Below are 17,168 nucleotides of genomic sequence, written 5' to 3'. Positions count from 1 at the left end.
CTCATTGTAGAATGTAGTGAACCAAATCCTAGAAGAATGGTGCAAATGTATGCATCCACTTTCCTCGAAATCCTATACACACCATCTTTCCACCAAGCCAATATATTGTCACAAAAATAACTCAACAGACTTGTCAAAGAGATCTACAAAAAATTAAACTGGAATAGGATTCTATATGAAGACCAGGGCGCGAAGAGGCAAATGACGAGTGCTTGGAATCACGGCACAAAGAGACAAGTCAAAGGTGCTTGGATGGATAAAATAATGCCATCTTTCTACTTGGGCAATAGGAGGAAATTGGGAGCAACTAGGATCAAGGAGGAACTAGGATCAATTGGAAGTTGGAGTGCGCACGGGAAAAAATGTAAAAAAGTTTCAGACTTATTTATAAAACAATGAAGTGCGATTGCCCCATACTATCCACACATGTGAGCCATGTGTGCATACAGGCCCATGTGTGAAACACTTGTCACACATGTGAGTCGCATGTGTAATTGCACAAAATCTTGACACATGTGGCTCGCACATGTTGGCACCGTTATTATGCCACATGTTAGCATAGCCATGTGGCTATATAGAAACATGTGTGCCTACACAGCCACATCATCGTCGTTACAGACACGTGCACAATCTCCAACCTATAAATCCATGCATCATTTTTTTTCCCACATGGGTGGAAAGACAACGCTAGTTTACGTTGTTTCTTTGTCCCATTTTCTCCTATCGCACCATCATTCCCTTGCTTTGCTTGTTTTTCTTTTCCTTCAAAGCCTTGATTTACTTTAAAACCCTTGTAATTTTATTGCTTTCTAGCTGCATTATACATTTGAAATACAATGCAGTAGGAGCCAGTCGGTGGTGTTTGGGCTAGAATATTTGCTTCGTCTTTCCAACAAGTAAGATCTCAATACTTACTTATTTTCAAATAAGATCTCAATGTTGGCCACATTGTATGTCAATATAAGGATTGTATAAATTATATAAAATACTATAAGGCAAAGAAAATGATTTATACACCAAACCAGACAGAGCCCGCGGTTCACTAGAAATTAGCAATATCTTAAATGTGTCGCTAACCTCCAAGGAGAAGGTGTACATATGTTTCCCTGTTGAAGGTGTTTCAATTAGTCTAAGGATTATTTAAAGTGTATAATGCTATATAAAGACTTTACACGACCTATTAGAAAGACAACGCGGTGTATATAATCTATCGAGATTGGATTGTCCCTTATGCTTCGTCTTTCCATCAGGTTGGATTTGTTTAATGTTTCCATTTTTTTCAATGATGGTGGGTGCCTTTCTTATTGTTACATCATGTTTATTTCACGTAAGTGTAATTGGAGAGAATTTGATTGTATGTGTTATATTTTTTCTTCTTTATCGGCTGGCCATAGATGGCTAGAACAAAGAAGACAACAAGAAGGGTTGGCCTAGGTTCAGGTTTGGTAGAGAAAGCAGTAAAACAAAGTGAAATGGCAGGGAAAAAGCTGAAGAAAAGGATCAGCCAACATGTGAATGCCCTCATAGAGATAAGAAGGGCCCAAAATCATGCTAAAACTTAAGATTCTTATACCTAGGCTTACATTCATGAGAATTGTGAGACAAGTTTGTGATGATTGGAAGCTTGGGATGAGATGGATCGGCAATGCGTTATGCGCCCTTCAAGAGGCCGCATAAGATTTTATTATAGATTTTTTTATTGACAGCTACATTTGTTCTACCCATGCTCATAGGGTCACTCTTATGGACAAGGACATGCACACCTACAGGCTTACAAGATATAGATTTGAGAAGCTATTGCATCCTTTACCATTGAGTGACTCTAAAGCATTCAATATCTTCAATGTACCTCCAGCTACGAAACCCAAGAATGCAGGTATTAAGACTGAGGATGTTACACATGAAAGGGATACTAGAAATCTAAATCAAGAAAAGGATGAGAAGGAGAGAGAAAAGATGTCTTTTGAGGAAGAAAGAATAATTGATGAAGAAAGAGTAATGGAAGATGAGTTGATGGATCTTGAGGGAAAGAACTTCTTTAAATCTTCCAGATTTAAAGAAGGCATCTAGACAACTTGTTGTTCAGGTGAAAGATTTTGCTGATGGTTCAGAGTATCTATATATAGCACTTTCAGATACATATATGCTGGTAGAGAGAAATCAAGAAATAAATGATGTAGTGATCCTAATATCTTGCAAATAAATGATGTAGTGATCCTAATATCTTGCAAATAAGCTATCTTTTCTAAAGATTTTACTATTATACGCTTTTATAAGGATAAGAGACTAATTTTTCTAGTGATTTATTTTTTTTTGCAAGATTCTTCTGGCCACCCTACCCCCAGAGGCCTACTATGCTCTTTTTTTGTTAGACCCTATAGTCTCTATTTATGTAATAGAAGCAAACACCAATTTCAACAGGCTCGAACAATGGTTGAGAAGATGCGACTTTGAAAAAGTGCAATATGTAATTGTGTATTAGAATGAGAAGCTAGTATTCACTTTTTAATATAGGTCTTGTTTAGATTTAAATACGTCTTTTTTATGCTTCTGTATCGATGATCATTTGCTTATTGTTTTGTTATGTAGTAGGAGAGCTAATTTCTCTGTGGGTAAGCCTGAAGCGCTTCTAAAAGCTCAGCTATGCCTGAGTTTGGCTCCCTTTTAGAGCCATTGGTGCAGAAAGATTTTCCATCTAGGCAGTGGATCTTCTCCTCTTTGTTTGCAAAGCTAAAACATAACTCTTCTCCTTCTTTTATCATTAATTTTCGGTGTTGAGCAGTGGGTCAGGGAACCATAGATATGGATTTTTTTGAGACACATGTCTCAACTAAAGATGGAGAGAAGTTTGAGGGCGGAGGGCCAGGCTAAAAGGTAGAGATTGATCGGAGGTGAATATGGAAGGAAGGAGGCCGGTCAGATGCTTTAGGATACCTTGCTTCTTGATGCACCTCAGGAAGAGAATCATGAGGTGGCTTTTGACTTTTGAGTTGCACAAGCTAATCAGATTTTGCAGCCATATATGATGGCAAATCATGTTAGGGCTACCAAGGTTCCAATAGAGGAAGTGGCCCGAGTGGAAACATCGCGACGCGTACTCTAGGTGAGAAGGAATGGGTGGATGTTTTTGCGAAGAGTATGGGAACAATTTCAAGGTCAATGGGATATGTTTTGTGTTGTGGAGCATAAAAAACATTCCATGGCTGGGGACAAGTGTATGATTACAAGAAATTTTGTGTGTTTTATAGTAGGCACCCCCCTACACAATCAGGGATCATGACTGCAGACAGTGAAATCTTAGTTTAAGCCATCATTGGTTATGCAGGATGTCCGGGGGCAGTTCATTGTTGTGGAAGTGGAGTTTATGGATGAAACATTATGGCTTGTGGGGCTATATATGCCTAATGGTGTTGCACAACATCGTCAATTATGGGACGATTTATTGTGTTTATGCAACGCTAAGCCTAGCTTTGTGTTGGGAGATTTTAATGTGTGTGAATTGCCAGAGCATGCTTCTACGCCTCACTCTATTATGGATGGGCTAGAGAGGCTCAACTGGAATGTGTTTGCCAATCAAGTTTTGAAACAAGATCTGTGGTCATGGCTACACTTGCATGAGAGAGGATTTACATATGCCTCTCAACAATACGTGGGTACAAGAGCTCGTTTGGACCGAATGTATATTTTCCAGCATGATTTGTTTCTGCCAGGGATATTTTTCATGTAAGTGGAATATAATCATATTTTGTCAAATCATTTCCCTTTGGTATTGGATATGCATAGCCATTCTATGGATGCTTATAGGCCATTATTGGGAAAGGCTCCTCTTAAGGTTAACCAGAATTTCTTGGAGTATATTATTTTCCATCAGTGTATGTTTCAGGTGTTACAAAACTTTCGAGGCCATGTAATCTTTGTTGGGGTGTCAGCTTGGGAGTGTTGTATGTTCAATATTCAAAAGCTTGCTCGCTAGTTTGGAATTCATAATGCATCATATATTATGGAGAAGTTGAGGAGCCTAGAAACGTTGTTGGTTGATTTGAACCAGGTGGTTCAAGAGGACGATTCTTGCCCTGACATTGAGATAGCTATTGATTGGTTCATCAAGTTACAACATTGCACGAGAATCAATATGTGATATATAAGCTTATGGCTCAAATGGATGCCCTAATGGATTCTAATTGTCAGCAGTCACATACGTTCTTTGCTTGTTTGTAGCAAAGCATGAACGTGAGAATATTGTCAAGATACAAGATAGTCAAGGAGTATTGATTACTGATCCTACTTGTGTTCTAGATGCGTGTATGGACATTTATCACCATTTTTTGGGTCCACAGGAGGTCATATCTCGTGATGGCGTTATAGCTAGAGAGTCTTTGTTTCACTTGGTTTGTCACTAGGTATAAGTTTGTGTATTGGAAATCTCAAGCTTAGCCTATGCATGTTTGTCTCAAAGTGGCACAATCCATTATGATTAGCATGCTATCTTTTTTCTCGCCTTTATTGCAATGGACGGGAAAAGCTTTGCATCAGAGACAACACCCAATCAGATTTATGCTATGCGAAAGAGTAGAAAATAAGCGAGGGAAGACATGGATCTTTTGGGAACATGTTACTACTCTGAAGAGGAGTGGAGGGGCAGTCCGATTAGATTTCACATTACATATGGTCACAAGGAGATGGCCTTTATTGCAAGATATGTGTGTATCTCAAGAGCCATGCACTACAACACATCGGGATTACTAAAAATTACTCTACAAATGGCCAAATGGTCTCCATGTAATGTACTAGCTTTGCCTTACTAATTACTTCGAACCATAGGTATAATTCGGAGTACTCTCATCCAATATATAACCGTGTCATTCTCCATCAAATGAGCTGACTCTAAGAAAGAGACTTACCACAATAGTAGTTTTTTTATATGACTTATATGAGCTGTAATACGTACTTTTACATCAAATATGAACGCATTCCTAGTTAACTTAATATACTAGTGGTCACAAACATGTTCACTTGAAAAAATAAAAGAAAACTGAATGTTTTGGGTTATTCGGCTCATTTGAAATCTTGTCAAAAATCTAGTCTTTAACCTTTATGGGCCTTTTTTGTCAATGAAATCCATACACGAGAAAGGAAATCCCACACTTTCTTTGCCACCGGAATGGAATAAAAAGACGCGGGCATGTTTCTAAGCATGTAGTACAAAACACACAAGTATCTAAAGTTATCCGACACTTTCGCAAACTGGTATCCCAATGGTAGGCCTCCAACTAGCATGTATCATAGGAACACCTTTCTTTGATATGGAATCTTAGACTACCAACCTTGTAAGATTACTTCCTTCTACCAACCACTACTTTTCTTGATGTTTCATACCCTTTCATCCTTCTCAATGATCCAGCGCTTATCTTCCACCATCATATAGTACACTTGATTTGCTGTACGCTGGACAATGTCCTGAGCCTTTCTAAATACCTAATCTAGCCAAGGTTTTTGATCCTCCAACTGAGGAATATCACTAAACGGTGTAAGGCCTGCCCTCACCTTCTCCCATAAATTTACATATCCACGTGGAACCCGAAAATATTGATAGATTTTTTGAAAAGACAATTAGCAGCCTCTACGTTGGCAACAAAGCATCCATAATTCTCATTAGTCCCAATCGAGTCATTCTATTGAATTTTGGGTACTCATTAAGCTTGTGAGGCCATTCCAAAAGTCATGAAGTAGCCACTAACACCTCACCTGCCATAGAATTTAACGGTAACTGCCGTTAATCTGAAGGCTTTCATTTAGTGTGTGCCAACACCTCCTTCTAGGAGATCATCAAATGAGAAAGAAGAGGTGAAGCCACCACGCGAACCTATTGGAAACCATTCACCACATCCCACCATATACCATCAATCCTAGTAGTACCATGCACAAATGCGACCTCCTCTAAGAGAGCCTTAGCCATTACCACCCATCACTACAACAGAATGAGGGTTTACCAGCAAAAATAGTAGCGCTTTTATAACTAGAAGGGTACAGAGATGTTAGGCCTATATCGCTGCTAAACACGCTGCTATTTTCATTGCAATAGGTCTCAGCTTCAACAGTGCTATTTTGTTGCTTAGCAACGAAAGTACTGCATAATAAAAAATAGTAAGGGCAGATTAGGGAGTCTGCACAAGACTCCCCAGTCTATCCCAGCTCTTTTTTTTTCTAATGTAGACACAATAAAACTAACACAACTTCACATCATCATAGATAAGTGTAATGTAAAACTTGACAAAAACCAAAAAGGAAAGACATTTACAAACCATGATCTTAGGAATGTCAAAATTTAATTACAACACTTAGCGGAATTACATGTGTATATTTTCAAAAAACTCATATACAAGATAAAATATAATAAAAACCTATGGAGCTAGGGGCTATCTAGATCTCATGCTATGCAATTGGTATTGTTCCTCTTGCAGCTCCAGCCCCTTTGCTTCTCATATTTCCATTGCAACCGGCATGCGTATTTGCACCATCGTTTCTAGTTACGTGATCCTAACACAAGTGAGAATCAGTTTTGCAAAAACAAAGAGATTTAGGGTTTAGGAATGTACTTACTTGCCATGCTTACCAAGCATCTCCTCTAGTAAATAACAATATATCCTTCATCTTGAACCCTATCAAATAAAGCTTGGAAACCCCGTTGTAATGCAAAATCATATTCCTCTTGCGTAGGGGACGGTCCACTGCTTCAAGCTATAGACATACAAACAAATGAACATTTTAGAAAGTTGTTATTTAAGATAACCTTCTTTAATTAAAAGATAAGATACAATTTGAGGCTAATATATACTTACAAATATTATTGGGATATCGACTCCTCCTTCACGTATAATATCATGCCTCAAGTTATTTGCCATCTATCCAAGAAAAAATATAAATACTTAAAACTCTCATGCATAGGAAGCTATCGGCATGCGTTGATTGCTATCGACTTTCCCAGGTTGCTACCGGCATGCGTAGGAAGCTACCGACATACGTAGAAAGCTACTAGCATGCATAGGAAGCTATCGGCATGCATAGGTTGGTCCCGGCATACATAGGAAGCTACTAGCATGTATAGGAAGCTATCGGCATACATAGGTTGGTCTCGACATGCATAGAAAGCTACTGGCATGCATAGGAAGCTACCGGTATACATTGGTTCCTACCGACATGCGTAGGAAGCTACCGGCATGCGTTGGTTTTACTACCAACATGCATTGGTCGCTATCGGTTTCCATAAGTTGCTATCGACATGCGTAGGAAGTTACTGGCATGTGTAAGTTGCTACTGGCATGCGTGGGAAGCTATCGGTATGCGTAAGAATCTACCAATATGCATTGGTTGCTATCGGCATGCATAGGAAGCTATAGGCATGCATTGGTTACCTATCGGCATGCGTAGGAAGCTATCGGCACACATTGGTTGCTACTGGCTTTCATAGGTTGCTACTGGCATGTGTTGGAAAACTACCGGCATACGTTGAAAAATACCGACATGCATTGGAAGCTACCTTCATCATGCATTGGTTGCTACCGGCTTGTATAAGAAGATACCGGCTTTCATAGGTTGCTACTGGCATGTGTTGGAAAACTACCGGCATACATTGGAAACTACCGACATGCATTGGAAGCTACCTTCATGCATTGTTTGCTACCGGCTTGTGTAAGAAGATACCGCCATGCATTGGTTGCTACCGGGATGCATTGGTTGCTACTACCGGCTTCCATAGGTAGGTACGGGCATGCATAGGAAAGTACCGGCATGCATAAGAAGGTACCGGCATGCATAGAGCATGGTGCATGGAAAAATAAACAAACCCTAAACTTACAAACTCTATAATATATAAAAGCATAAGAGAAGAAACATGCAAGAAAGAGATCTCTTACCTTGTGAGGCTTGTATGTGTTCAAAACCTATAAAAACAATCCAAAATAAGGAAAAAATGTATTAATAACAAACTCTAATCTTAAAGGCCCTAAAACTTACAAACCCTATAAACATGTAAAAGCATGAAAGAAGAAACATACAAGAGAAAGAGATCTCTTATGAGGCTTGTATGTGTTGAAAACTTACAAAATTAAACAAAGTCAAGAAAAAAAAATATTAAGAAAAATCAAGATCTCTTACCATATGAAACTTTAATGATGGAGAGCTCTTAATTAGAGAAAAAGAAGAAGGGAAAAAGAAGAAAAGAAAAACTTAAAAGAGAGAAAAGAGAAAGGAAATACTCAAAAGATAGCTTTCATGGAAAGCTTGTTTGCATGAGATAAATGAAAACAGTAGACATACCTTGCTTGAGCTTGAGGAGGATAGGGTAGGAGAGGTAGGGTAGGAGAGGTAGAAGTGATAGACAAGGCAAAAACCTGCAAAAAAAACCTTAGAGTATAAGTTTATTATATTCAAAATATAAAACTATGGGGCCACAAAAAAAGCAGGATATTTTAACAGTATAGCAATATTTATTTGCTGCTCTATAGACACTGCTGAGTAGTGCTTTTTCACTGCTAGGCAGTAATTTTTCATTGCTCAATGCGTTGCTTAGCTGTGAAAAAAGCGTTGCGAAGTAGTGATAGATCGCTACTGAGCATCTTGAAAACCCCCGATATTTTCTTTCCAAAAACGCTGCTATGCTCCCACACAAACGCATAGATACACAAACACATAATTGACACATGGAGACATAATGTATGCACAGAATCCACACTCACAATCACACATTGGGTACACACACCCACACTTGTACACAACACACGCACACATAATTGGCACACATAGAGGGACGCACTTGTGTGCACACAATCCACATGCACACATGTGCGTGTGTGCACACACCCACACAAGTACATTCACACGTAGTGAAATGCTTGCATTTCTCACACTGGTGTTCAAGAAACACAACCACTCACAAACTTTTAAAAATTTGTTCTCACACTGGTGTTTAAGAAACACAACCTTCCAAAAATTTACAATGCTCTCAACGATAGGAATGCATTTAAAGCCTGTAGAATGGAGCGATAAGACTACATTTAAATCCTTTGGAATTGTTTATTATGAGAGCCAAAATGGTTTGTCGCACTAATTTTCAAGAACTTTTTTCAAGCAAGAAGAAATTACAAACAATGCCCTAGCAATGCGTGGGTTAGCAGCTAGTATATATTACATATAATGACTCCATGTACATTGTGCCACTGTCTCAAACACACAATAGTGCTCTGTGTGCACGGTGCTCCCCATTGCACACAAAGCTAGCCCTTAGTCGGCGATTTCATAAAAAAAAAATGGTGTCTTTCTGCGTGCACGGTGCTTAGTCCAATGTCCATTGCCCGGCTGCCCACTCTGCAAACCTAATTAGCCGGTGATTTCATCTCATCAACGTGCACTTGCTGTGCATGCAAGGAGACTTGAGAGGCTGCCATATGGCCAAGCCAATGAACCTTCATTTAAGATATAGTATACAAGACCAAAGTCTACTAGCTATGATTTTTTTTGACCAATAGTAAATGTATATATTAACTAGAAAGCATTGACTGTCATGCCATGGAGATTGTAATGTGCCATAGTCTTACAAATATCTTCTGTCTGACTTGTTACTACCCATCCTTGTTGTAATACTTCTAGAATGGATCAAGAGGCACACTTGTTACTACCCATCCTTGTTGTGATAACTTTTACTTTGTAGTGAATGACTACTGTGTAGTTCTGCTCATGTGTGCAGGTTAAGTGAGAGATGAGTAAGGAAGGGAGTGATCAACATTCACTACACACAAGCCTACCCAAGAGAGAGAAGTCTAGAGCATTCCCAGCAAACCACTTTAGAATTGGTGTTTGAACCCTGAACTTCCGACGGCTCATGTCTCCCATGGCATTACCTGACTAGTATGCCACCCCACACTATTGTCTTGCCATTCCACTAATAGGGAGATTAGTGAGAAATAGTGTGTAAATTAGGCATGGGTGCATAGGTGTAAGGCAGGGCATGCCTTGTCACAACATGATATGAGGCCAAGGTATAACATGACATAAGGGCAAGGCCATGCATGGCACAACGTCATGACATAATAGTAAGGCATAACATAGGTGTAGTCCGAGGCATGGCATGGCATAACATGACATAAGGGCAAGGCATAACATAGGTGTAGTCCAAAACATGGAATGACATAAGCAAGGTATGAGTTAGGTATGGCATAGCATGGAATTACATGGAAAGTGTTATGTGTAAGGCCCAACACATGCACTACTACATAGTTGTGGATCACCCAAGGTCAATTATCGATGCCAATTATATAAGCACAGGTATAGGCGGCGGTAAACCACGGGCATGACAAAAAAGGTTCAAATTCAAAAGTTCAAAATGAAAAAGCTGGGCACTAGTATAGGCATCGATTTAAACGCTGATATATAAGTGCTGGTATAGAAATTGGTATGAGTATCAAAATAATATTTAAAATTTATTATCTGTGCCTATATCAACATGCTATAAAAATTACATAATGAAGCCGCGGCCTATTACTTGTGATTTTTTAAAACCAAAACGCCCACGGTAGGTCTCAATTATTTTTCTTTGTTTTTTACCTGCTTAATAATGTTTGTGTGTGTGTGCATGTGTTATTTTTGCAGGCTTAGAACTTCTTCCCTTTCTCTCTTAGCTAAAGGTAATATGGCTAGGTCTTTTGTCCATGTTTCTTTTGCATTGATTTTCTCTCAAGTATGTACTAATTTGGCTCTCTTCTTTTGTGTGTGTTCGTAGGAGGGCAACTTCTATTCTCTAGCTACTTTGGTTTGAGGTATGCATCCTAAACTTTTTGTTCTTTTGTATCTGTTTTCTCTTGCATACAAGGTGCTCCAAGATCGGGAGGTGGATACAAAATGCAAGTACACATGAACCATAATCAAGACAAGTCAAGCCATAGCCTAGGCTTCAACAAGCTATGCAAAGGCATGCCATGTCGGTCGGTTGCAATGGTGCACAAGAAAAATATGTCCCCATATCAGATACAAGTTTGGCTGGATCTCCAAAATGACAAATGATTTGCTAAATCAAGAAATTAATGGTGGTTTGTGTATCATCTTTTCTAATAGCTCGTGCCTTAGACCATTTGGTAAAGTAATTAGTGGTTACTATGATGTAGTTCTTTTGTCTCTTAGATGTAGGTGCTATGGGTCCCACATAATCTATCCCCCATTTTTCAAAAGGTAAAGCCACCCATAATAGGTATAGTAGGTCTAAGATGATTTTCAAGACAAGTAGCCCGTTGACAAATGTCACACCTCTTACACCACTCATGAGCATCCTTAAAGATAGTGGGCCACCAATAACCCAAGCTTAGTATCTTCATGGCAGTGAGTTTCCTAGCAAAATGTCCCCACAAGTTGAATCATGACATTCCCTTAATATGTGTGAAATCTCCCCTTGTGCAACACATTGTCTAAATACTCCTTCTATACCCTTTTTATAAATCTTCCCATCAATAATAGAAAATTTTTGTGCATATGTAGATAACCTTTTTCTTTCTACTTTATTCAACTCATCGGGAAACTCCAAGGTAGAAAGATAAGAGGCAATTTTGTCATACCACTCTTGAGATTTCTCAATACGAAACAAGTCAACCACCACTGGGTCACTAGGTGCCTCTTTTCAAGATCTGAGAGGTCAGCTAAGCAATCCACCAGTTTTTGAAGAGCCGGGGTTTGGTTTTCAACTCATAATCAATGGCTTGTAACTCCACTACCCACTACCCACTTCATGATTCTTTCAGGGGGCTCTAACTTATTCAATAAAATCTTAAAGGAATCTTTTGGTACATAGATGATAGTATACTACGTAGTAAGATAAGGTAAAAACTTTCTAGTTTCCTTTACAATGGCTAAACATGCTCTCTTCACCCAAGTGTAAGCTATGGGGTGATCCCTCTTATCATATTTTTGAGCTAAGAAAGCTGAAATGATGTGTCGTGAACAAGATGAGTAATGGTGAAATGGTCTTATAACATCATGAGGTTTCATAATTGGAGATTTGGTGAAGGCATCTTTAAGGTTATCAAATGACTTTTGCCAGAAGTTGATGGTTCAACCATGCTCTTGATGACATATCGAACCTCATCATAGTATTTTGGAGAAAAGATTTCGGACACTTCGAAAAGATCAAAATTTGTGTTAAAATGATCCCATAAAGCTTGAACCAAACATGTAATATAGCTTTGAGCCATTGAAATCACATGGTTTGATACACTATAAATTGTTTCTTGTGGATCTACTACATCACCTTCCTACGTTGGTCCCAAATGCAAGCAATGGTGATTGATATTACCAGCTTCATCCTGAAAGCTTATCACCCCATTTTGTCCATGCGCCATTGACAAGAATGCTTTTGTGTCCTTTGAATCAGTCCCAAAGTTACTCCTAAGAAATGTCATTTGAAGAGTTTCCATAATTATGAATTTCAAGTGCCCTCCAATAGAGCAGTGATATCAGGATGCTCCTCTTGCAGCTTGTAACTAAGAACATTCAACTCTGTAAGCTCATCACAAAAATGGAGAAGGAGTTGTACCTTATAATTAGTCAAGGCAGAGTATATCTTTCTATCTTGAACTTTGATGACAATGAGAGCAATGTTGGCAACCATCATTACCTCGAGTACACTGCAACCATATATATGTGTACACACACACATATATTTAACTATATATACTTTTTAATATATATAGCTATATCTATGGGTATTAATATTTAAATAGATTTTTTAATATAATATTATATTTAGATGTATTAATTTTTAATGCATAATACATACATACACACACGCATAACAGATATATATAACTATATATGTATAGCTATATACTTTTTAATATTATATATATATAGATAGATATATAAACATTATATATAATTAAGAATATTATTCTTGAATATATAAAATTTAAATATATATTTTTAATGAGTTATTAAAAAATCCTTTTTTAAATGTACTTTTTATTATAATATTTGTAAATATGTATACTTTTTAATATATATATATATTATTGTAGACACACATAGCTATATATATAGTTATTGTATGTCTTTCTTTATATATATATATACACACACACACATGTATGTATATTTTTAACTATACATATATATATAGTTAGTTAGTTAAGTATTGATCAATCGATTGTTATTTCTCCACTATTTTGCTTTTTTGGATATTAATCATTTAGATATCTGTCGATTATTATCTCTTAATTCCACTATTTTGTTATTTTGGAGTCTTGGACATTGAACTATTCCATTGCATGTGTCAACTTGTTATTTTGGACATTGAACTATTCCATTGCATGTGTCAACTTGTCAAGACACTAACAAGTGCGGACAGTGATAACTTTCGAAATTTGAAGCGATCTGGCAATTAATTAATTAAAGGGGGGTGAGCCTAAAAAGTCCCCCAAAACCTTAGTGAAGCTTCGATCTGAACTCCTAAGAGTGGCAGCGTGGCTGCAGATAATATATTGCCTGGTACGGCCACCGCTCTCAGAAGATAAAGGCAATCGCGAGAGAGAGTGTGTGTGTGTGTGAGAGAGAGAGAGAGAGAGAGGAAAGTTAGGTTTTAGGGATCGATCCTGCAGCTGGTCTTCTTGGTTGCATTGCAGCAGCAGCAGCAGCAAGGTTCTAACTTCAGCAACACTAATTCGCAGCAACTCCCTTCTCCTAACTATTTAATTCTAATTAGCGCTTCTATAATTAGAACCAGATGTAATCATATATTTCTTACGTTATTAACCTGTTGTCAGCGCTGTTTTATTATTCTATTGAGTTTGCTGCTCACCTACTGTACAGGAGGCGTGGCGATGGAGCCTGGAACCAGCACTGCCGCCAGCAGGCATGACGTGGTGGTGGAAACGTCGTCGCCCTACCCTATTCGCGTCATCGACGTGGCTGCTACTGTGGACGTGAGCACCCGCGGAATCTGCTTCAAGGAGCCTGAGAACTGGGATTTCCACACCATATCCCACACTTGGATGCAGAAGGTCCGGCATTTCTCAAGGCAGATCGGAAACCAGGTTGCTGCTGCAGGAGCAGGGGCTTACTACAATGAGGCTTTCAAAGCCGCAGACTTCAGTGATATCGCATGCTACAAAGATTTGAAAGATCTCTTCAGAGTGCTGCAGGATGAAGAAGGCGTGGAATGCGCATGGTTTGATGCAGTGTGCATCGACCAGACCAGCTCGACGGAGAAGGAGAGGGAGATCCCTCGTATGAGGAGCTATTACTCAGAAAGCAAAGGTTGCTTTGTACTCCCACACGGCATTGGGCAACACCACATGAAGTTCTGGGGTGCATCTGATCATGCAGGGCGACCAACCATGCCGCGCTGGTTCAGCCGCGCATGGACAGTACAGGAATGTGCGCTTCCCAAGAAGCTCACGTTTGTGCTCTCCCTCAGTCTCGAGGAGCGGGAGAAACTCAATCACTTCCTGGAGTTCAGTCAGAGGAACAGGCTGTGTATAGACAGCACTGAGTCAGATGAAGATGAGGATAAGGTCATCCTTAAGGTCCGCGAAAGAAGTCGCAGCATAGTGGCAATGCGTCCGGCTGAGGAGGATTTGCACTTCAGCAAACTTGGAAGGGGACTCTGTAGATGCCTGCTAGATCCTTTGATGGTGGTGTATGCAAAAGCGAGTTATGTACTCTTTACAATGTACTACAAAGACAACATAGCCACGTCTTCACGCACTGTGCCTGATCGCATTCCAACTATGGGGGTCCCAAATGTGATGTGTGAAGACTGTCGCTCCTTCCCACTTGCGAGAGAAGCCAGCAGCAACCAGCTTATCTTCATGGATCGTCAAGCTTACATACATGTGGCTTCATTTTTTGCTGCCGCAACGGCACCTTTGCTGCATATAAGTCCACTGTGTAGAACCTCACAAATTGCTTGCATGGATGATCTGAACTGTCAAGAGCCATTAATGACAGGACAGTGTATATCTTGCCCTATGCTTGTTGCACACCTTGTTACTGCCCGTCAATGCGATCACCCAGAAGACAGGATTCTCAGCATACTCGGGCTACTGGGGTCTAAGCAGCTGATGCCTTTCAATATAATTAAGGACAACCTGGATGACCAGATTCTAGAAGTTTGCAAGAGGAATCCACACTTGGTGGTCCAGCTTTGTGCCATGAGCTTCTTTGGCTATGAGAAGCCTGGGATGTCGTGGGCTCCCCGGCTCCTCAAGGATCATCATGGCGATCTAATCTTCACTCGAAAAATGATCGGAGAATGGGAGGATTATCCAGGTGATTAACTGACTTTACCTAATTATTAAACATTCTCACCATGATTCACACATCAAGTTCTAGATAGGTACTTGCCATATGGGCCATGGTCTAGACTTGTAAGTGCTCGGGCTCCATTTTAGATGTAGCAGTGCGATTCTTTCCCCGCTTACTGCTTGAGGTCTCATATTTTTTGAGGTGTCATAGTTTAATATTTTTTGAGGTGCCAAATTTAAAGCCTGATGATAGGTCCCATCCTCAAAACCAATGCGCAAGTTGTCAACGTGTGCCCTCAACATATTGAATTGTCAACGTGCGTCACCAGCTCTGTTGCTGATATCGAGGGCCGATCTGGCAAATTTGAACTTCACATCACATTCGAATCTGGCGTGGAAGCACTGTTTCGGGAAAGTCGCAATAATTACCAGTACATTACATGGAGGGACTACAGCTTTGCATTGCTTGATGATGTGCAGCCTCATTATGCCAACCTATGTAGTGTTTTGACTTGCCCATCTGGTTATTCTCAAAACTCACTAGGGTGTCTTGGACTCCCTATCGAGAATTATAAGAAAGAGGAACGGCACCACATACAATTAAAGCTTTGGTGGATCCTTCTAGGTGACGCCTTTTATGCAGATGAACCACGCAAGGTTGCGATGGCTTGTATAGAGGCTCAAGGTATAGACACATGTGTTGTCCTCCACAAAGTTGGTCTCTATTTCTTTCCCTTAAGTCTTGCTAGTAAAATCTTCAATGAAACCATCCTCTCCTCTTGTTTTATAGGCGGTATGGGAAAGCGTTTCTTGAAGTTATAGGACATTGAGATTCTAGAGGATGGATTTTCTAGTGCTATGATGAATTTGAAGATTGTATTCAATAATTTCGTATTGTCACAATTCTTGGATTCTTTTCATTTTTCTAAAAAAATGGATCTCATAGACTCATTTAGCATTAGAAACGAGAACTTAGCACTGCCATTGTTTTTTGGGACCAATTTGTCTCATTTTTGTAGTTTTATAGTAAACTATATCTCAACTTGTGCATCACTTTTGGGTATGGCTATGTAGAGGGGCTTTTGCCGATATAAAGCAAAATTTTGCGATCATGTTAAACTTACTTGGTGGAGCTCATAAAGGGTCCATGTTTTCTATGTATCTATTACAAGATAAAGGAAGAGTCCCCACCCCTTTACGTGGAGAAAGGAGAGGGAGAATTTTTGAAAAGGAGAAAGGAGAAGAGAAGACAAGTGCTTGGGGGTTTCTTTCCCACACTCCTATATGCATTGGAGCTCACAATTAGTTGTCACCATCAAACCATTTACTCATTGAGTTTCTTATATATCTATATATATAATACATTAAAAAGCAAATTTCCCACCCCTCCCCCCTCCACACACACACACACATCTTCTAATATTATATTATGTGCATGTGTAAGAGAGAGAATATATACACACACACACATATATTATGTGCATGTGTAAGAGAGAGAATATACATACACACAGACGTATATATATTATGTATGTATGTGTATCTATAGGTATGTAAGCATGTATATATAAATAGATTTATATGTATGTCGATGCACATACATGTATGTTCATGCACACACAGACATAAGCACATGATATGTATACACACGTATACAAACACACATACACACACTCGCATGCATGGACACACGTGCAACACATAGAGATATGCACACTTGCACACATACTCAAGCTTGCATATACACACATGTGTATACATGCACACAAGCACATAAATACACTCACATACACAAGTACATGTGCACACACATGGACATGCACACACTCACACACACATATGCACCTGCACGTGCACACACATCGATGTACACACGAGTATATTCAC

General features: G+C 39.3%; 1 protein-coding gene across 1 annotated transcript; it reads left to right on the top strand.

Annotated features, from left to right (window-relative positions):
• The first annotated feature begins 13,582 nt into the window (after positions 1-13,582).
• On the top strand, positions 13,583-15,443 carry LOC147619072 (uncharacterized). Its single transcript, XM_086774536.1, has 2 exons — positions 13,583-13,674; positions 13,846-15,443. The coding sequence occupies exon 2, from the start codon at positions 13,857-13,859 to the stop codon at positions 15,312-15,314; it is 1,458 nt and encodes a 485-aa protein (XP_086630662.1). The 5' UTR covers positions 13,583-13,674; positions 13,846-13,856; the 3' UTR covers positions 15,315-15,443.
• Positions 15,444-17,168: the final 1,725 nt, after the last annotated feature.

The sequence above is a fragment of the Cibotium barometz genome, chromosome 34, assembly GCF_041138505.1.
Source record: "Cibotium barometz isolate CiBa-2024 chromosome 34, ASM4113850v1, whole genome shotgun sequence".
Taxonomy (NCBI): domain Eukaryota; kingdom Viridiplantae; phylum Streptophyta; class Polypodiopsida; order Cyatheales; family Cibotiaceae; genus Cibotium; species Cibotium barometz.
This window is presented reverse-complemented; position numbering and strand designations above follow the sequence as displayed.